The sequence below is a fragment of the Rhinatrema bivittatum genome, chromosome 1 (assembly GCF_901001135.1).
Source record: "Rhinatrema bivittatum chromosome 1, aRhiBiv1.1, whole genome shotgun sequence".
NCBI lineage: Eukaryota > Metazoa > Chordata > Amphibia > Gymnophiona > Rhinatrematidae > Rhinatrema > Rhinatrema bivittatum.
Window position 1 is genome coordinate 34,538,287 of NC_042615.1, and position 22,596 is coordinate 34,560,882.

Consider the following 22,596-nt stretch of genomic DNA (forward strand, 5'->3'; position numbering starts at 1 on the left):
CGGCCGGCGGCCATAACAAAGATAGTCCATGCTTCCGGCTAGGATGCAGGAGGGGACTCAGCAAATGTTTATGCAATAATGTGGACAGGAGAGGTGGCCTCGAGCTGCTATCACCGGCATCTTTCGTTTGTTTTTTTTTAATTTTGGAAGATAGGGGTTTTAGGAGTCTCATCAGGTGCTGGCCTGCAGTACCTTTAAGTATTTTTTTTAGATGGGTGGGTGGCCTTGGAATTAGGCCTGAAGGTCCAGAAGGTGTTTTATTTGTATAAATATATTTACCCAGCTTTATTCTAAACATAGCAAGTTAAGTACTAAGCTATCCGGGTACAATCACCTGGACACGTTTCGGACTGCTTTGAGTTAGCCCTCTAACTTAGATAACTCTAAATATTGGGTAAGGTAGCTCTGCCCTGGAACGCCATCACACTATCTCTTTTTTTTTAATCTGGCTAAGCTTTAGCGGGATTATGACTTATCCGGCCAAAGCATGGCTGATCAGTGAGGGGCCATATATAAACCCAGGTCTGTCTGGCTAAGTTTGGAACTTAGTCAGACAACTCCATTTGAATATTGACCTCTACATGAATACATTTTTTGTTTCATAAATGCCTGCACATAGTAGACATATCTCTACATCGTTCAAAACCTTGTAAGTTGCCATTGTGTGATTTTAACCTAACAAGCCGATCTTCAAGAAACAATAGAGCGTAAGTGGTGGCCTTGTGTTTGAAAATCATCTGGTGTGGGCGAAAACGTACAACTGTATTTAGGCCATCCCTGGGCAGCCTACTGAAAATGTGATGACGCTGAAATAGGCCCTTGATGTTCATCTTTGTACTTCTGTTCTTTGAAGGAAATCTCTTCTGTGCCACAGAACAACGCCAGGTCCTGATAAATCTGACAGAATCTGGCAGAGAGGTGTTGGTGCTGTACTATTTCGTTGGTGCACATCTGGAATCTCTGTAGACTGTGATTCTTTTTATTGGACCATAAGAACATGGCTGATAGCCGAATCTTCATTTCCTGCTGGGTAAGCAGGAGTTGAGTATTGGCTTGCTGTGAAAGTGTGCTTAGATTTCACAAAGGAATTTGTTCAAGGCTTGAACTATTACTATATTTGTACATTTGTGTGCTAGATAGTAGTTTGGGAGCTTGAATAGATCTAAATTGATTTCTAAGTATTTAGTTGAGTGTGAAGAAAGTACTGTGAAAGCTTGAATTAATCCTGAGTGTGGTTAATTTACATTGAATTCTGAGTGTATATTTGAGTGCCGGAAAGTATCTTGGAAGCTTGAATTAATCCTGTGTGAAGTTTTAAGATTTACATTGAATTCTGAGTGTATATTTGAGTGCCAGAAAGTATCTTGGAAGGTTGAATTAATCCTGTGTGAAGTTTTAAGATTTACATTGAATTCTGAGTGTATAGTTGTCTGTTAGGAAAGTGATTTTGAGAGTTTGCAGAAGATACTTTCTTGCTCTGAGAAGGAGTGGGAGCTGATTCCTTGACAGGTAGTCGCTGGTGTTTGCTTTCCACCCACCCTCTCCATCTCCAACACATCCCAGTCACAGAGCTTCTTCTGTTAGGAGGAACATTTACATAATAAGAGCCAATTAGAGATCTACAACAATATGCAGTTAACTCTGATGTGAGTAACTGAATACGTTTAGTCAAATTGCAGGTCACTGACAAAGTAACATATAACACACCTAATAAATTTAAGGGTTTTAAATTTGATTAAGCATTCCCACTAATTAAACATAAACAGTTTTTAAAAAATTTAGAAATTCAGCAAAATTAAGAAGCGCACAGAAGACTAGCAATGAGATGGAAGCTCTCCAAATTTTTGCACTGAATGCCAGATGCTGATTATTTATCCGTTGGTGAGAGGTTGTAGGTGCATGCACAGGATTATCAAGGAGGACAAGGAAATAGCAGAAAAAATGAATTAGTTCTTTGCCTCAGCCCTTACTAAGGAGGATGTTGGGAATATACCCACGCCGGAAACACACGTTGATGGAGATCATTATGAGTAGGTAAAGCAAATCTCTGTAATAATGGAAGATGTAATAGATCAACTTGACAAACTAAAGAGAAACAAATCACCAAAACCAGATGGTATACACCCTAGTCAACTGAAAGAACTCAAACATGAAATTGCAAACTCATTACTAGAAATCTGTGACTTAGCATTTAAAACAGCCACAATACATGACGACTGGAAAGAGGCCTATGTACAGGGTTGGCATGACCATTAGGAATACTAGGCAGTCGCCTAGGTGCCGGATGTGGACAGGGAAGTATTTTTGAAATGTAAGGAGGTTGGAGAGGCGCGCACTGTGACAGGAGAGACCACATGTCTGAACGGAGGTGTGTTTTGCGCGAGATGACAGGTTGAGGCAGGTCAGATAAAAGGGAGAAAGAGAGAGAGAGAGAATGAATGAATGACGTCCTGATGACGTTACGAAAACGTCACCGCCTAGGGTGGCTGGACACCCTTGCATCAGTTGTCTAGCTTACTGCATCCCTTACTGCCAACGTAACATTGATTTTTATGAAGAATTCAAGGACAGAACCAGGTAATATGGACCAGTGAGCCCAGATGTCAGTGCCAGGCAAAATGGTAGAATTTATTCTTAAAAATATAGATAGTCTTAACTTAATGCAGAAGAATCAACATGGTTTTAGCAAAGGGAAGTCTAGTCTTACAAATGTATTAGGGGTTTTTAAATGTGTAAAAAAACATGTAGATAAAAGTGAGCCGGTGCATGGGAGCTATTTTAGATTTAATTCTTAGTGGAATGCAGGATTTGGTGAGAGAGGTAACAGTGGTGGGGCCACTTGGCAACAGTGATCATAACATGATCAAATTTAAACTAATAACTGGAAGGGGGACAATAAGTAAATCTACAGCTCTAACACTAAACTTTCAAAAGGGAAACTGATAAAATGAGGAAAAAAGTTAGAAAAAAACTGAAAGGTGCAGCTGCAAAAGTTAAAAGTGTTCAACAGGCTTGGACATTGTTTAAAAATACAATCCTAGAGGCGCAGTCCATATGTATTCCACACATTAAGAAAGGTGGAAAGAAGGCAACATGATTACCATCATGGTTAAAAGGTGAGGTGAAAGAGGCTATTTTAGCCAAAAAAAATCCTTCAAAAATTGGAAGAGGGATTCATCTGAAGAAAATAGGATAAAACATAAGCATTGTCAAGTTAAGTGTAAAACATTGCTAAGACAGGTGAAGAGTGAATTTGAAATGAAGTTGGCCATAGAGGCAAAAACTCATAATAAAAACTTTTTAAAATATATCCGAAGCAAGAATCCTGTGAGGGAGTCGGTTGGACCATTAGATGACCAAGGGGTTAAAGGGGCTCTTAGGGAAGATAAGGCCATTGCAGAAAGACTAAATGAATTCTTTGCTTCCACGTTTACAAATGAGGATGTTGGGGAGATACCAGTTCCAGAGATGGTTTTCAGGAGAGATGAGTCAGACGAACTTAACAAAATCACTGTGAACCTGGAAGATGTAGTAGGCCAGATTGACAAACTAAAGAGTAGCAAATCACCTGGACCGGATGGTATGCATCCTAGGGTACTGAAGGAACTCAGAAATGAAATTTCTGATCTATTAGTTAAAATTTGTAACCTATCATTAAAATCATCCATTGTACCTGAAGACTGGAGGATGGCCAATGTAACCCCAATATTTAAAAAAGGCTCCAGGGGCGATCCGGGTAACTATAGACCAGTGAGCCTCAAGATCAAAATCGAGGAGCATATAGAAAAACATGGTTTAATGGAACACAGTCAACATGGATTTACCCAGGGGAAATCTTGTCTAACAAATCTGCTTCATTTCTTTGAAGAGGTTAATAAACTTGTGGATAAAGGTGAACTGGTAGATGTAGTGTATTTGGATTTTCAGAAGGCATTTGACAAAGTCCCTCATGAGAGGCTTCTAAGAAAACTAAAAAGTCATGGGATAGGAGGCGATGTCTTTTCGTGGATTACAAACAGTTTAAAAGACAGGAAACAGAGAGTAGGATTAAATGGTCAATTTTTTCAGTGGAAAAGGGTAAACAGTGGAGTGCCTCAGGGATCTGTACTTGGACCGGTGCTTTTCAATATATTTATAAATGATCTGGAAAGGAATACGACAAGTGAGGTTATCAAATTTGCGGATGATACAAAATTATTCAGAGTAGTTAAATCACAAGCAGATTGTGATACATTACAAGAGTGTTACAGAAGGGGAGCGCTGGAAGAGCGATCCCATCTTGAGGGGATTGTGTGCCCTTGGGCCTCAGCACGACCCCAGTAAACTCCAAGGAAGCACCGAGGGTAGGTGAGGCATGTCCCAGCATGGGTGGAGAAGGACGGTCTAACCCTCTGCCAGACCTGCATGCTTTTGGAGCCAACACTTAGGGCCGGATTTTATAAATTAGCGCGAGCATGTACTTTTGTTCGCGCACCAGGCGCGAACAAGAGTACGCGGGATTTTAATAGATACGTGCGTAGCCGCGCGTATCCATTAAAATCCGGGGTCGGTGCGCGCAAGGCTGCCCAAAATCAACAGCCTGTGTGCGCCGAGCCGCGCAGCCTGCCTCCGTTCCCTCCGATTTCGGAGCGGCCTCGGAGGGAACTTTCCTTCCACCCCTCCGCACCTTCCCTTCCCTTCCCCTACCTAACCCATCACCCCCCCTACCTTTGTCGGCAAAGTTACGCCTGCTTCCAGCAGGCGTAACTTTGTGTGCGCCGGCCGGCTGCCCCGCTCCATGTTCCGGTCCCGGGGGCTGGTCTGGAGACCGCGGCCACGCCCCGGAATGCCCCTGGGCAGAAACCACGCCCGCGGCACCGCCGCGTCACTCGCAACAAGCCCCCAACACGCCCTTCCATGCAAGCCCCGGGACTTACGTGCATCCCAGGGCTTGCGCGCGCCGCCGAGCCTATGCAAAATAGGCTCGGCACACGCAGGGGGGTTTGGGGTAGGTTTTCGGGGTATCCGCGCGTATCCCTTTGAAAATCTACCCGTTACTGTTGATTATTGAACAGTCCTCCGACCATTCCCAGTCCTTTCGGACCTGCCACAAGGAATGACAAGAAGCAGCAGGCCGGACTACGGATGAGGGCAGAAGAAGGCTCTGGAATATAGAGACTCTAGACGTAGACAACGAACTTGGAAGACTCTGGACGTAGGCAAGGAACTTTGAAGACTCAGGATCAAGGTTCAGGAACAAAGTCAAGTACTGGGTTGAGGCTGCCACACAGTGTGCCCTACACAGTCCACCGTAAACAGGCGAACCCAATGAGCTGGTCACGGACCCTGCTAGAATGCGAAGCAGGCTCTAGATGATGTGTGGAATATATGAAGCTGGAACATGGCGAAGATTCGGTAGAAGCCTGTACCAAGACGCACCCAACACAGCCCATCCTAAGCTGGTCGTGGACCACGCTGGAATGGCACAGGTTCAGTCAGAGTCTTAGGCATGGACGGAGCAGTCCCAAGAACATCCAAGGGCCGGAACAAGAGTCAGGATGGAGGACCAAGATGGAACTTGGCTTCAAACAGGAAACAGGACCAAGACGGGACTTGGCTTTGGGCAAGGATGACCCTCTAGAGACTTGAGCTGTGGACGAGAAGACAGGCAATGTACCATGATTATGCCAGGATAGGGTGGCATCGAGGAACCACGGGTTCTGGAAGCAGAGGCAAAGACAAGGCATCAGGAAGCAACATCAGGAACCAAGGACATTGGACAACAGGAACATGGAAACATATCAAGACGAGACATGGAGCTCCAACAAAGAACGAAGGCCTGTCGGAGCGCTGGAAGGCGAGACATCCAGGAACATGTAACTCCAATGCAAGGCAAAGCAGAACTGAAAGAGAAGTCCTTTGATAGAGCAGGAAGCAGGCAACTCCCTGGGAGGAGTTTAGATGGGCCACAGCCAGCTGGCCCCATAACTAAAGAGAAGAGCAGCGGGCTGACCTCTTAGGAAGAAGGGCAAGGCCCAAACCAGAAAGTCAAGGAGCAAGCAGAGCAGGCCTCAGGTAGGCCCAGATGGCAACGGCGGCCTCCAAGGCCATAGAGCAAAACCAGGATAGACTGTCCAGGCAAGGTCCCGGCTTCGATGCGGCCTCCAGAGAAAAGGTGAGAGGCCTCTCATGGCACAGCTACGAGAGGAATCGTAGCAAAGAGGGCCTTCCAAGACTGGAAGATTGGGCAACCAAATGGCAGATGAAATTTAATGTGGACAAGTGCAAGGTGTTGCATATAGGGAAAAATAACCCTTGCTGTAGTTACACGATGTTAGGTTCCATATTAGGAGCTACCACCCAGGAAAAAGATCTAGGCATCATAGTGAATAATACTTAAAATCGTCGGCTCAGTGTGCTGCAGCAGTCAAAAAAGCAAACAGAATGTTAGGAATTATTAGGAAGGGAATGGTTAATAAAACGGAAAATGTCATAATGCCTTTATATCGCTCCATGGTGAGACTGCACCTTGAATTCTGTGTACAATTCTGGTCGCCGGATCTCAAAAAAGATATAGTTGTGATGGAGAAGGTATGGAGAAGGGCAACCAAAATGAAAAAGGGGATGGAACAGCTCCCCTATGAGGAAAGGTTGAAGAGGTTAGGGCTGTTCAGCTTGGAGAAGAGACGGTTGAGGGGGGATATGATAGAGGTCTTTAAGATCATGAGAAGTCTTGAACAAGTAGATGTGAATCGGTTATTTATATTTACACTTTTGAATAATAGAAGGACTAGGGGGCATTCCATGAAGTTAGCAAGTAGCACATTTAAGACTAATCGGAGAAAATTCTTTTTCACGCAACGCACAATAAAGTTCTGGAATTTGTTGCGAGAGGATGTGGTTAGTGCAGTTGGGTTCAAAAAAGGTTTGGATAAGTTCTTGGAGGAGAAGTCCATTACCTGCTATTAATCAAGTTTACTTAGGGAATAGCCACTGCTATTAATTGCATCAGTAGCATGGGATCTTCTTAGTGTTTGGATAATTGCCAGGTTCTTGTGGTCTGGTTTTGGCTTCTGTTGGAAACAGGATGCTGGGCTTGATGGACCCTTGGTCTGACCCAGCATGGCAATTTCTTATGTTCTTATTTTCTTATGCATTTTTAGGAGGCATTTCACAAAGTCACCATGGGACACTATTAGAGAAAATTAGAAAGTCATGGGATATGAGGCAGTGTCCTACTGTAACTAGAGATGTGCATTTGTTTGTAACAAATGCTAAAAACACAATGAACGAGGCCATTTTTGTTTTGTTTTGCATGGAATGAACCAAAAATAGCCTCCTACAAAGATACCCAATGATTTTCCAGTATTTTCATATTTGTGGCATTAAAAAAAAAAAAAGGGGGGCCTTCAGTAGCCAAAACCGCTACCCAGACCTGGTGTTGGGGCCTAGTGCTCAGGCTCTTCCCAGTGCCAAGGCCTAGCCACAGGGTGGCATGGAGGCCTAGCCGCAGGCTGTGGCCAGGGACAGTGCCAAAGCATAAGCCTAGAACAGGACCAGGGCCCAGTATGAGGCCAAGGCTTAGTCCCAGGCCCCAGACTGATACCAAGGCCTAGGCACAGGTCCCAACCTGTTGCAAGGTCTAGGCCACCTAGGCTTGGCCTTGGCCTGATGCTGAGGCCTCATTTTGACTGGGTTTCACCTCCAAAGCCTAGGCCCTGGCTGGGTCTCTGGCACTAAGGCCTAAACCCAGGCCAGGTCTGGCACTGATGTCTTGGCCCAGGTTGGGGCCTCCTGTTGCTCTGTCCGCCTGGAGAATGGCACTGAAGTGATGTCACTATGGCACCTTCTCCAGTATGGATAGTATCATTTAGATTTATGGCTGTAGAAATGTATGGCTGTACATCAAAATGGTGGAGGCCACACTGGTAGAAGGCTAAAGTGAAATCACTTCAGAGCCATTCTCCTAACAGACAGCATAATATTTCATGCACTGGGTCCATTGTAGGAGCAACTGTGGAGGCTACAACCTTGACCCTAGGCTGCAACGCTGGACCCAGTCCCTACCCACCGGTAGATATTGATGCCAGACCCAGCCCAGGCCTAGGCCTTGGTGCCGAGATTTGGTCTGGGAATTGAAGATGGACCTGTGAGGCTAGAAGACTAGGAATCTGAATGTCAGATGAAATTAAATGTGGAAAAGTTCAAAGTGATGCATATTGGCAAAAATAATTTCAGCTACTGGTACACAGTGCTGGTTCTGTATTAGGAGTCATTACCCATGAAAATACCACGGAGTAGGGATGTGCATCGGGTGCCCGATTGTTTGCGCTTTCGGGTTCGTGTGGCCACGGGAAAATCTTGTTTGCCTGCGGATTGGCATTTTTTTTTAGTAAAAAATCATTTTTCGGCTTAGTGCACGCTAACTCCTGTTAGCGTGCACTAACAAAAAATAACAAAAACAAACTTTTTTTGTTAATGCGCACTAAGCCGAAAAACGATTTTTCACGAAAATGTGATCGTTTCTCCTTTTAACCGATATATAAAGAATTAAGAAATATTGTACGATATTTTAATTCATTATAAAAATGAATCACATCCCTACCATGGAGTCCTTGTGGACAATACATTGAAATGCTCAGCTCAGTGTACAGTGCCAGTCAGAAAAGCAAATAAAATGTTAGTGATGTCCAAAAAGAAATGGAGAACAAAACCTAAAACCTAAAATATCATCTTGCCTTTCTATCAGTCCTTGGTCCTATTACAAATTGAGTATTGAATAGTTGCCCCATCTCTTTTTCTATTTGCTGCTGTGCTGCTGGGAGTCAGGGGAAGTTCTCTGCCCTGCTAGAAATGCCACTCTGAGCAAGTCTCAGACAGTATGTGTGTGCGAGACTGAGAGAATGCGAGTGTGTGTGTGTGAGACTGAGAGAATGCGAGTGTGTGTGTGTGAGATTGAGAGAATGCGAGTATGTGTATATGTGAGACTGAAAGAATGCGAGTATGTGTGTGTGAGATTGAGAGAATGCGAGTACGTGTGTGTGTGAGACTGAGAGAATGCGAGTGTGTGTGTGTGAGATTGAGAGAATGCGAGTATGTGTGTGTGAGATTGAGAGAATGCATGTGTGAGACTGAGAGAATGCGAGTATGTGTGTGCGAGACTGAGAGAATGCGAGTGTGTGTGTGTGAGACTGAGAGAATGCGAGTGTGTGTGTGTGAGATTGAGAGAATGCGATTATGTGTGTGTCCATTTCTAGAGAGCAAGACTGAGGGTGAGCCACTCCTCTTTCCCTACCAATCTTAGGCTTACCAGTTATGCTGACACCACTGTGCAACAACATGGTTTTAGCTACTTTTTACCCAATTCAGGAGGATTTTCACAGTGGATCTAGTGACTTTCTACAAGTAGGAGTTGGCAACAGCGCATAGGTGTCAGAATGGGATAGGTCACCTGGGCCCTTGCCCTTCTAACTTTATCTCAAGGGCGGGCTATCCGTGTCCACAGGCAGAAAGAAGATCCCAGCAGCTGTGCCATCAAAGGATGGACCTTCCCATGGGGATTTCAGCCCCGTGGGCAGGAAGAGGGCCCTGCGGCGAAGTAGGATGGTGACCCAATGGGTGGGTGAGGTGTCAGGGAATAGAAGGAAAGGAGCGAGAGAGAAAAATATCAGTACCACATATTTTTATGATTTAGTGCATGTTCTTTTGGAATCCATCTTGAAATAGCTTTTTGCGAAAGTGGAGACAATAAGTTTTAATAAATTCAAGTGCAAAATGAGAATGTGTGTGTATATGGAAAGGGGTTGGGACGGGAGGGGTCAGTGAGTGAGTGACAGAGTCTGGCTTGTTGCGGTTTCCAGTTCAGTTTTTGCCTGCACGTTTCTATTTCTACCTTATGGTCCCTTTATTGTGTGTTTGGGGAGGGTCTGTCTGTGTTCTGTGTATTTGGGGAGGGGCTGTCTGTGTTCTGCATGTGTGGCCGAGGTGGAGTATTCTGCTAGCAGGTGGTTTCTGTGCAAGGATCAATAGCAACCTGACTTAACCTGCTTTCCTAATAGGATGCGTATTGGTGCTTTAAGGCCTGGAGTAATATTGGCAGTTTTGCATTTTCATGGGTAAGTTTATGCTGGCAGTTAGTTTTCTTTGGCTTTGGGAGGTTTAGTATATTGCAATTGTAGTTCAGTTTATTTAGGGTTTTCTGAGGGCTAAACCCAAACTCAAACCCAACACACTTTACAATAGACTTCATACCATGTTTTGATACTCAGACTGTTAAGAAGAATTTAAAAACTTTACTATTTCTAAAAGCTTTTCCAACATGATACATTTAATTATATATTAATTTTCACTCTACTTTTATTCTTTTTTTCTTTCCACTTTAATTCTCTCCATTATTTTTATATAACACCATTATTTCTATTCTTTACATTGCAACTGTTTATCATTATTGTTGTACGTGAACCGATGTCATGGCTGTGGCTGAATGTCGGTATACAAAAAACTATAAATAAATAAATAAATAAATAAATAAATAAATATGGGTTCCAAGTGTCTTTTGCAGGTTTTCCTTATTGGCACCACAGCAGTGTACAGTATATAAATATAATATACATGTTATTTATTTATTTATTTATTTAAGTTTTTTTATATACCAACATTCAAGACGATTGTCCCATCATGCTGGTTCACAAGAAACAGGAGTGCAATTATAATAAAACTTAACAACTTGAACAATAGTGCAGAAGGAGCAGTTACATGTAACAAGGAAATATAGAACTTGGAGTAAGAAGGAAAATGAAGATCAGATAATTATATATAATAACATTGTAGGAGATGGTTATTAATGATATTGCTAGCGACGTGTGTTGATTGATGAGGGTTAACTAATATTGGAGTTAGGAAAGGCCTGCGTGAACAGCCAGGTCTTGAGTCTTTTCTTAAAGGTTGAGATGCTGGGTTCCATTCTAAGATCTGGGGGAATGGAGTTCCATAAGGTAGGACCGGCTGTGGAGAAGGCCCGATCTCTTAGCGTAATGTGTCTGGTAGTTTTGGCTGGTGGAACTTGAAGTGATCCTTTGTAAGCATCTCTAGTCGGTCTTGTTGAGTTGTGTAATCGGAAAGGGATAAGCAGATCAATTGGGGTTAGTTGATGGATGTTTTTGAATATGGTGAGAATGGCCTTGTAGATTATTCTGAAGTGGATGGGCAGCCAGTGGAGGCCCATAAGGATAGGAGTTATGTGTTCTCTTCTCCTGGTGTTAGTGAGTATACGGGCGGAGGCATTTTGGACCATTTGCAGTGGTTTGGTGTGTGAAGAGGGGAGACCAAGCAAGATGGTGTTACAATAGTCCAGCTTTGCGAAGATGATTGATTGTAGACTCGTTCTAGACAAGTTACTTGTTAGACTTCCTCCTTCTTAAAAGAAACACAAGGTTTCCATAAATATTTTCAAATCTTTGCCTGTGTCACACTGGCTTATTTAAATTTAATGCTTACAATTTGTACCTCTAGGAATGAAATGATAAAGAGTTTAGGGCAAGAGAAGAAGGAGTCACTCTCACCCTGCAGACATAAAAGCTGCCATACCCTTTTACACATGAGGCCTTGCCATAGCTAAATTGTGCACATTGCACAGAGCAGATTCTTTCCCGAGGCTGAGAAAAGTGAGAATCCCTTCTCAAGACCTCTGCAGTGTGAGCAACATGAGGAAGATTACAAGTGCTGCTTGTGATCACTGCAATTAAACTCTGTAAAGATCTGAATTCACAAAGGAGCAGAAAACTACAAGCGCATCAGCTTTTTTTCAATGTGGTTTCTAGCTCTTTGTTGGATAAGCACACCATCACCCTACACATCACAGTGCTAGATTTTTATTGAACAGTCTTATAACTCATGGTTTTGGACTTTTGACTGGGAAAAAACTAAAGTGGGGATTTGCATTCAGAGTTTCTTCCAGAGGATGGACCCTCCTCAATAGGGCTCCTTCCGACTGATCCTGGTACGTACAGGGAAAGTGGGGATTTGCATTCAGAGTTTCTTCCAGAGGATGGACCCTCCTCAATAGGGCTCCTTCCGACAGACCCAATTTTTCGGAACTGTGCAGCTGGACAGGTAAGCCATCTTGGACTGAATGTAGACGCACTCCCCTTTGCCATGCAGTTCAAACAGTTGGTTGTTAAAGGCACTGCCATTCAGCCACTGAATCTCTCTCTCGTTCTTGTGAAGCCCAATCCACACAGAGGGTGCCCACATCTGAGTTGTTATAAAATTCATTTCTTTCTTGTCATCTATCAGAATCAAACAAGCGCCCTGAGAAGAGCAGAAGTCTTCACTCCTCGCCCAATCAGCTTCATTCTCAGAGAAAAAGTAACAGCGCCTCTGGTAATAAATCCAGTCTTCAGGACACGGCTCGGCTGGGGGGAGAACTGCTGGCAAGCAGGCCTGTTTCAGTTCTATTAGCACAGTAATCAATACAATGGTGATCATCACAGTAGAAATAATGCTAACAAGGGAATACACTCTCTGCAGCACTGGGCTTGGATCTCGGACGCCGCTCTCCGTATCGCGCCAGCTCGTAGGCAGCTCTGCTCCTCCCCCTCCCCGCTGGCTCCCGAGGATCCAGTGCAGCGAATCCCCGGCGGAGCGGAGGAACTGCTTCATCGGGCCCGGCTGCAGCAGCCCAGGGCCCCGCGGCTTCCCCTCGCTGGGAGAGACACCGCCGAAGCCCTCCGGCTTCCCTCCCTTACGAAGGAAAGGACGTTTCGCTTTCGGCCTCTTCGTCGGGAGAGAGACCGTCAACCCGTCCCATGGCCGAGGGAGCTTCCGCTTTCGCCGTCGGCGAAAAGCGGAAGCGATAATTTTACCTCAGAAGATTGCACTTTTTCATGTAAAATCTGTTATTATAAATGCATAATTATTAATTGCATGTGATGAGGGTGAGGGAGGGGGGCCTCAAGGCTGTAAGTTCACCTGGGGTTCCTTGCATTGGCCCTGGGAGAGTTCACCAAGCACAAGCCCTCACCATTCACTCATCTCCCACTTCCCCAGGGGTCAAATGCTGGGGCAACATATCGAGGAGAGCTTGGATGGGTTTTTTTAAGCAGGCAAGTGATACCTAAACAAATAGAACCGTTTCAGTATCTTTAGACCATATCGTCTTGGTTTCTGATTACATCTCTTGGTACTTGATGATCTTCTCTCTCTCCATAAACAGTACAAATGTCAGCTACCAAACAGGTACTGCAAGGGTCCGGGATGGAAGGGATACCAGGCCCGGACAGCAGACCTGTTTGGATAAAGGGAAAGGGATACTGAATTCTGTTTTAGTGATTTTGGATTAATTTTCTGCTGTGGAGCACTGCTCTAAATGTGTTTATTGGATTTTGTTTTACCCTGTCACCAATCATTTAGTTGTAGCAAGCTTCTATAAACCTTTTCCCTCCTCTACTAAGATACTCTCTATGCAAAGCTTAGATTACTTAACTCAGACTTTTAGGAGGGTGATCCAGCCATGTGCTCCTGGGCCTGGATATCTCTGGAAAGGAAGTCTCTCAGTCTCTCAGCTCCTTTCTCCTCTGTTCCTTGTTGGGATTTTACATGTAGCACAGACTTCTGTCTCTCCCTCTTGATAATTAGCTTTTCAGGAGAAGAACTGATTGCAGAGCTGGCAGATGCACTCCTCCCTTCCTGGCTCCAAATCCTGGCCATCCCAGCCCCAGACAACTTGTGCCTTTTCTATCTTAAATAGTCTCCCAGCATTCTTTTGGCTTCCTCCTCTGCTGGCAATATAGTGCTGTTCTCTGGCAAGCTAAACACAGCCCCTTTACCAACTTGTTAACACTGTGAGTCCTGGATGCTGGTTCTTGCAGAACATTTTGTTATGACCGTCGGTTGCAGATGGCAGCGACCAATTCAACTCACGTCAAGTGCTGCCCTACTCTCCTCTTCGGGCCTACTCGCAGCTGGGACTAGCTGCCGCCGCCGCATTCCTCCAGGTTCTCAGGGCCCCTCATGGCAGTCGGGACGCTGCCACCACCCACGCAGACTCCGGGCCTTCCTAGGCACACGCGAGCCACCGGACCTCCCTTTGAAGGCCCAATGGCGGGAACCTCAGGGGCTTCCCCGCCTGATGACATCACATGGTTGGGATTCTTAAGCACCACCTTCGCCCCTTGCTAGCTGACTTGGCAACGAGTTCCTTCGCTACTGGTACGTGCTCCTGTCTCCTCGGACTCGTGGTTCCTGCATTGTATCTACCTGCCACTCTGGCTCGGGTACCCACTCCTCGGGGGCCTACTTGCGCTCGAGTTAGAGACCTCGTCTCCAGGCTTCCCTCGCTCCTCGGGCTAGCCCTGCGCCTTACAGAGTTCCTGTCTTCTGGCCTCCCTGGTCTTCAGGGATGTCCCTCGGAATTGCCTTAATGCTTTGGAGACTCGACTCTGCGCTTCGTCGTTCCTCGGAGCTGTGTCTACACCAGTTACCGTGCCTATGCTTCCTCGCTCCTCGGGGCAGTGCCTATGTTCTACACCAATGACTGTACCTGTGCTCCCCTGCTCCTTGGGGCGGTGTGTACGTTCTACACCTGTGACTGTACCTGCACGTCCCGCTCCTCGGGGCAGTGCGTACGTTCTACACCTGTGACCTTACCATGCACCTCCCTGCTCCTCGGGGTAGTGCCTCTGTTTCTCTACCAGAGATTCCATCGTGCACAGCCCCGCTCCTCAGGGTTGCTTATGTCACTACTTCAGAGATTCAACTCGGGCTTTCCCCAAACCATGGGACAGCCTACGTCATCACACTAGAGCCTCTTTCACTACACAGTCCCACCCCTCAGGATGCCTCTGCTGCGTACCTTCAGAAGTTCCTGTCTCATGCTCCCCACTCTTCGGGGCCTGCCTAGCGCTTCTCTCTCGGAGGTTTCTGCTCTGGCACTTGCATCTCCAGTTCTGCCTGCATACTGTGGGTTCCCTCCAAACTGTGTCTCTTACCCCACTCCTTGGGATCCCTCAAAGTACTTTCTCTACTAGCTCCTGCGATCACGTGGCTGAGACGCAGGACGCTCTGTTCCTCTACTCACTACTGTATCTCTTGCTGCAGCTGATCTCGCCTCCCGATGGTGAGGACCTGTGGGGCTCCTCCCCGCAGGTGGTATCAACCCTCACCTCGGGCAAGGGTCCATGAAACCCACGAATCCTAACAGATTGCCAAATCCATGGACCCGGCAGAGGTATCAGCTATCAAGGCCATCCCTGGCCTGGCACAAAGAATCAGTGAGCAACAATAGTTCCTGGAAACACTGGCAGCAGCCATTGATAACTTGAGCACTCATTTAGATGCTACCGTGACTGCCACCATGACATCTACCAAGCTTAATTCCTCCAACTCTATGCCAGTCCCTTGGCCTACCATGCCCTTGCCAGCACCTCCGCACTTTTCTGGGAACCCCCTTATGTGCAGGGGTTTCTTGAATCAATGTAATATGCACTTCTGCCTGCAACTGGCTCACTTCCCAGATGTGATCACCAAGACGACCTATATCCTCTCTCTTCTGGATGGTAAGACCTTGGCCTAGGCGTCACCTCTCTAGGAGTGTGCTGACCCGGTTCTTCGAGACCTACCCGGATTTCTCACCCTATTTCACTCTGTCTTCAATGATCCAAGCAGAAGAGCCATTTCTGGGTCATCTCTTCTCCATTTCCTACAAGGCTGTTGACCATTAACTGACTACGCCATAGAATTCAGAACCCTTTTGTCGGCTTCACTAGGACTCAGACTGCTTACGGGCCATCTTCCTCGATGGCCCGAGTTTCTGGATTAAAGATGAGTTGACGGCTTGCAAATTGCCTGCATCCCTGGACTCTTTGATAGATAGAAAAAACTCAAATAAATAAATAAAATAAATAAATCTTGCTGGTCGCATCGACCGCCGCCTGCAAGAGCGCTCACAGGAGTCTAGAGCGTCTAGAAAACCTATGCCAGGCTCGTCCCAAACTCGACGTTCATCTTCACCCAGGCTGAACACAGCCCAGAGCAAAGCTGAGGATGAGCCAATGCAGATGGGCCGGAGCAGACTTTCTCCCAAGGAACGATGCTGTCACCAGCAATCCGGTCTCTGCCTGTATTATGGCAAATCTGGACATGCCATAGCCTTGTGTTCAGTCTGTCTGGGAAACTCCCAGGCCTAGGTTCAGCAGGAGGACTGCTCCTAGGCCTGACTTCACCGTCTCCTCCGTTGACAGTACCCATCTCCATTAAGATGGATAACCAGGAGTTCCACACTCTGGCCTTGGTGATCTCTGGGGCTGGTGGGAACTTTATTTTAAAACAACTGACTGAGCATCTCCGGATCCCCACAATCCACTCCCCAGTGCCCTTACTCCTCTCGTCCATCCATGGAGAACCATTACCTGGTGAGGTTACCCACACCACGGCTCCTATTCGACTCCGCATTGGATCTTTGCACGAAGAAACAATTTCCTTCCACCTTCTGGACAAAGCCATACATCCTGTGATCTTGGGACTGCCGTGGCTACAGCAACACACACCACAGTTTGACTGGGCCACCTAACAGCTCTCTCGCTGGGGCTCCTACTGTTATGACCACTGTCTGGAGTCCATCTCGTCCCTGACTTGCCTGAATACTTCTCTCTCTCCTCCCGGCCTTCCACTGCAATATTCTTCATTTGCTGATGTGTTCTCCAAGAAGACCATGGACACCTTACCCCCGCATCGTTCCTATAATTGTACAATCAATTTGTTGCCCAGCACAGATCCTCCTCAGGGTAGGATCTACCCATTAATCATTAACAGAGACTCAGGCCATGTCAGAGTTCATATGCGAGAACCTGGCCAAAGGCTTCATTTGGCCCTCCAAGTCTCCCGCGGGAGCGGGATTTTTCTTTGTAGGGAAAAAAGATGGTTTACTCCGTCCCCGCATTGATCACCGAGGTCTAAATGAGATCACTCTCAAAGACCGCTATCCATTACCTTTGATCTTAGAGCTTTTTGATAGGCTTCAGGGAGTGAAAATCTTTTCCAAATTGGACCTCAGGGGAGCTTACAATTTGGTCCGTATCCGCAAAGGTGACAAATGGAAAATCGCATTTAACACGCGTTACAGCCACTTTGAATGCCTTGTGATGCATTTGGCCTTTTCAACGCCCCTGTGGTTTTTCAGAATCTGATGAACGAGGTCTTCAGAGATATGCTTTACCAATGTGTTGTGGTATACCTTGATGATATCCTAGTCTTCTCCCAAGACCGACAAAGCCACTGCCAGGATGTCTCTCGTGTCCTCCAGGTCAACCAAATTTATGCCAAACTCGAAAAGTGTTCTTTCGAGCAGGAGACCGTTCCTTTCCTTGGCTATGTAGTTTCCAGTCAAGGGTTCAGAATGGATCCCCAGAAATTGAAGATTATTTGCAATTGGCCTCAACCTACGGGTCTCAAGTCACTGCAGAGATTCCTTGGCTTTGCCAAGTACTACCGGTTATTTATTCACCATTACTCTACCCTGACTGCCCCACTCACGGCCATGACTCGCAAGGGGTCCAACCCCTCTCAGTGGTCACCCAAAGCCATGACCGCCTTCCAGGATCTTAAGACTGCTTTTCTCCAGGAGCCGTGTCTCCGCCTCCTACATAGGAGTAGGAGTGGTTCTAAGCCAGTACTCAACCACCCATGCCTTACACCCATATTTCTTTTCCCAGGCGCTACTCTCCAGCAGAACAAAATTACGCAATTTACTGGCCATCAAGCTGGCCTTTGAGGAATGGCGTCCCTGGCTCGAGGGAGCCCAACACCAGATCACAGTGTATACCAATCACAAAAACCTCAAGTATCTACACCATGCTCAGCATTTGAACTATCATCAGGCCCATTGGGCCCTCTTTTTTACCCAATTCAATTTCCTGCTGCTCTACCGACCTGCCTAAAAAATTGCTGTGCCGATGCTCTCTCCACATCCTTCGTCGCAGAAGATGTTCCCGACACTCCATGGCACATAATTGACCATGTTAAGGTCATCCTGTCCGCCTCATTTACAGTGTCACCTGAGAAGATGGTGGTCCTTCACCAACTATGTTGGAAGGTCCTTCGGTGGGCTCACGACTCCTTGAATGAAGGACACCCGGGTCAGTCCAGAACTCTCTCCATGCTCCAGCGATTTTTATTGGTGGCCTACCATGAGAAAGGACACACAGGCCTATGTAGAGTCCTGTCCCACTTGCGCCCGCCATAAGCTTCCTGTGGGACATCCATATGGACTTTTGCAACCGCTGCCTATCCTGAGTGAGCCATGGACCCACATCGCGATGGATTTCATAGTGGGTCTGACTTCCTCCAGTGGCAACAACACCATCTGGGTCACCGTCAACCGTTTTTCAAAAAAAGCCCACTTCATGGTGCTGCCTGGTCTCCCTTCAGTACTGCAGCTGGCTAAATTGTTCATCTAACATGTGTTCCAGCTCCACGGCCTCCATAAACATATCCTCTCAGACCGTGGAGTCCAATTCACTGCTCGCTTTTGGAGGTCTCTCTGCAAGAAATTCAGCATCTCATTAGATTTCACCTCGGCTTACCATCCCCAAGTCAATGGGCAAACAGAAAGGCTTAATAGAACTTTGAAGCAATTTCTGCAGGCCTACGTGAATCTATGTCAGAATGATTGGGCAAACCTCCTTCCTTGGGCGGAGTTCGCCCTAAACTCTCATTAGTCCGCATCCACTGGTTTGTTTCCCTTCCAAGTGGTCTATGGATGTCAGCCTCTACCACCGCTTCCGCTTCATCTATCTGTGCCCCCTCTAGCAGCATAGTTTCCCGCCCAGGAGTTGCATCAACTTTCGAACAACACTAAGCAGTTGCTCCAGCAGGCTGCCCAAAGATAAAAAAGGTTCTTTGATGCACACCATCATGAAGCACCCCAGTTTAAACTGGGCAATAAAGTGTGGCTCAGCACCCGTTTTATCCGACTTAAGCTGCCCTCAGCTCACTTCACTTCCAGGTACATTGGCCCCTTTCCTGTGCTCCACCATTTGGGTCCAGTCATCTATAGACACCAGCTGCCTTCCTCCCTCAAGATCCACAACGCATTCCACATTTCGCTACTAAAACCCTTGATTTTGTCCGGCACCTGAAAAAAACCACCGGAGCCTCAACCACTGGCATCTGAAGCGGACGTCACTTATCAAGTCCAAGAGGTCCTGGACATAACAAAACGTGGTAGAAAGTGGGAATATCTCCTCTCCTGGGAGGGCTTTGGACCTGAGGAGAACAGTTGAGAACCCGCCGCCAATATCCTGGACAGAGACCTTATCAAGCAGTTCCATGCCACACATCCTCGAAAACCCAAAACCCCGGGGGTCAAGAGGAGGGGTACTGTTATGACTGTCGGTCTCAGACAGCTGCGACCAATTCAACTCACGTCATGTGCTGCCCTGCTCTCCTCTCCAGGCATGCTCGCGGTTGGGGCTAGCCACTGCAGCCACATTACTCTGGGTTCTCAGGGCCCCTCATGGCGTCGGGATGCTGCCGCCGCCACCCATGCCAACTTTGGGCCTTCCTAGGCACACGCGTGCGCGCCACCGGACCTCCCTTTGAAGGCCCAATGGCGGGAACCTCAGGGGCGTCCCCACCTGATGACATCACAAGGTTGGGATTCTTAAGCACCGCCTTCGCCCCTTGCTAGCTGACTTGGCAACGAGTTCCTTCGCTACTGGTACATGCTCCTGTCTCCTCGGACTCGTGGTTCCTGCATCAGATCTGCCTGCGACTCTGGACTCTTGCTCGGGTACCTGCTCCTCGGGGGCCTGTTTGTGCTCCAGTTGGAAACCTCGTCTCCAGGCTTCCCCTGCTCCTTGGGCTAGCCCTGCGCCTTCCAGAGTTCCTGTCTGCCAGCCTCCTTGCTCCTCGGGGTTGACCCTCAGAACTGCCTTACTGCTTTGGAGACTCGACTCTGTGCTTCCTCGTTCCTTGGAGCAGTGTCTACACCAGTGACTGTGCCTATGCTCTCCCGCTCCTCAGGGCAGTGCCTACGTTCTACACCTGTGACTTTACTCTGCATCTCCCCGCTCCTCAGGGGAGTGCCTCCGTTTCTCTACCAGAGATTCCATCGTGTGCAGCCCTGCTCCTCGGGGTTGCTTACGTCACTACTTCAGAGATTCAACTAGAGCTTTCCCCATTCCGCAGGAGAGCCTAAGTCATCACACCAGAGCTTCCTTCACTATGCAGCCCCGCCCCTCAGGACTGTCTCTGCTGTGCACCTCCAGAAGTTCCTGTCTCGCGCTCCCCACTCGGGGCCTGCCTAGCGCTTCTCTCTTGGAGGTTCTTGCCTGGCACTTGCATCTCCAGTTCTGCCTGTATACTGTGGGTTCCTCACCCTGTTCCTCGGGATTCCCCACAGTACTCTCTCTACTAGCTCCTGCGATCATGTGGCTGTGACGCAGGATGCTCTGTTTCTCTACTCACTACTGTATCTCTTGCTGCAGCTGACCTCACCTCCCGATGGTGAGGACCTGTGGGGCTCCTCCCCGCAGGTGGTATTAACCCTCACCTCAGGCCAAGGGTCCACGAATCCCACGAATCCTAGCACATTTGTCATTCACAGGAGGGCACACAGAGGTTTTTAAAGTATTTTTATATTCCTTCACTTTGACTTGTGGCTTGCATTCTCTGCAGAGTTGAAAACCCCTTTTTGACAGGTCCAAAACACATCAATCAGATCTAGACACAGTTCAGTCCACATTATAAGGCTCCAAAACATGACAAGTTCCCTACCCCCATGAACTTGATATGCAATAACATATCAGCATTACCTCCAAAAAAAATCAGATTTAACACCTCTTTGTACATCAGGCATTTAATTCAGTGTTTTGCATGAGATAATGCACATGCTACAACCAGCAATGGCCGGTTTTAACACAAATTATTTTATTGGCCCCATAATGATGCTCTGAATTCATTGGAGGTTGAGATACTTTTTATCTCAGCAACAAAAAGATGTTGCTTTACATGAGCTTTTGATGCTATAGAGGTCCACTCTTCAGGTGAAGATAAGTGGTGTAAAATGCGCAAGTACACGAATGATTGAAAGCAATAAATATAGAGAGCAGGCAGAGATGTGATCGATGCGATCCATTTGCTCTCGGAACTTTGATGAAGAAAGAAATTTGTGAAAGATTCAGATGACTAGTCAATAGAGTTATCAAAGTCTAACAATTAATCTTATCTGACAACTTATAGATCCCTGAAAACCTCAAACACTTTATTCTGGCCTGCTGTTTCTACAGCTGCTAGAGAAAAAAATAAAGCGGCACATGAGAAGTACACAGACGTAATGATCATCAGCATGCCCAGACTAACCTATTTCTTCCACTCTATTGATTCTCACGGTTAATGTCTTGTTACATCACAAGGTCACAGCATTTTGAACTCCAAAATGAATCACAGGTGATGCAGCAGCAGTTGAAGGTTGGCTTCTGTGCAGAATGAACATTGAAAGCAAAGTTACGCTAAGCACATTGAGAAGCCTCCACCACTGGGGGCTTAAGAAAATATTCCCAGCTTCCTTGAGATTGTCCAAATCAACTCTGAAATGGATTATAAGACCCGAGTAGAAAGTTAATGATGCTGAACTGAATAGAAACAAAAAACATAGCAATTTCAAAAAAATAGTACCTTAGTGCTCCAACCATTAATCTAGGTCCTGCCCATCTACATCCAAAATGCTACCTGAAAGGAGTGAACATTTGGTAAAGCTGTTGTTATTTAAAACATGCTGGAGCACACAAATGCCTGACATATTTCACAGATAAAGTAGCATGGCTGCTTTGTTGGTCTACTTGAGTACATAAAAATAAAGGTTAACAAATAGAAAGAAAACCACAAGAAAATAATGTGATTCCTTTTTCATAGGACTAAATTTTGATTACCTTGAGAGAGTTAATGCTCCCTTCCTCAGGTCAGAATAGAATGAGCAAATGATGACAGGACCAGGAAACAGAAGTGAATCCTAAAGGACATTTCAATGATAGGGTGAAGGAAAAGGGGTTGTTGGGAAGTTTTCATGGGTGAACAGGAGTTTACAGGGGGGGGGGGGGGTATAATTTTATGGCTCTTAGGGTCTCAGTTACCAAGTCTTCTTTCCCATTCTGTGTCTATGGGAAAAATACTTAGTAAATGACCCTCTTAAAGAGTTCAGAAACCCAGGTCTTTGCCGAGTCCTTTCTTGTCAGGTCCCAAGCGTCTGATCATTTTATCTTCAAAACTCATATTCCCGGATAGTGTTACATTTTCTTTTCATTATCCCGAACATAAGGCCATTGACACAGTAGTCTAGTTCCAAACCCTTCTCCCCCTAGTGTGGCTCCTTGGTCTTCTCAATGCCTATGTGAATTGACTCTTGCCTTTAATATCTGGTCTGTCTCACCAACGGAGCATGCTTCTTCACATTTTCTGCATTGAACGTAGAGGGTCGTTTTCAAAGAAAGGCAAGTCCATGAGTATTTTTCTCCCGCAGAATTCCACTTTAATTTTGAAAGCAAAAGTACAGGCATGCTTTGAAAATTAGCTGCCAGTACTTGCACAAACTTGCTAACACAAGTTAGCAAGTTTGTGCAAGTA

The 22,596-nt window shown here is 46.4% G+C and overlaps 1 protein-coding gene across 1 annotated transcript; it reads right to left on the minus strand.

The window, feature by feature from the left end:
- Positions 1 to 11,471: 11,471 nt before the first annotated feature.
- Positions 11,472 to 12,813, minus strand: LOC115086889 (C-type lectin domain family 2 member B-like). Its single transcript, XM_029593370.1, has one exon. The coding sequence runs from the start codon at positions 12,637 to 12,639 to the stop codon at positions 12,037 to 12,039; it is 603 nt and encodes a 200-aa protein (XP_029449230.1). The 5' UTR covers positions 12,640 to 12,813; the 3' UTR covers positions 11,472 to 12,036.
- Between the last annotated feature and the right edge of the window lie 9,783 nt (positions 12,814 to 22,596).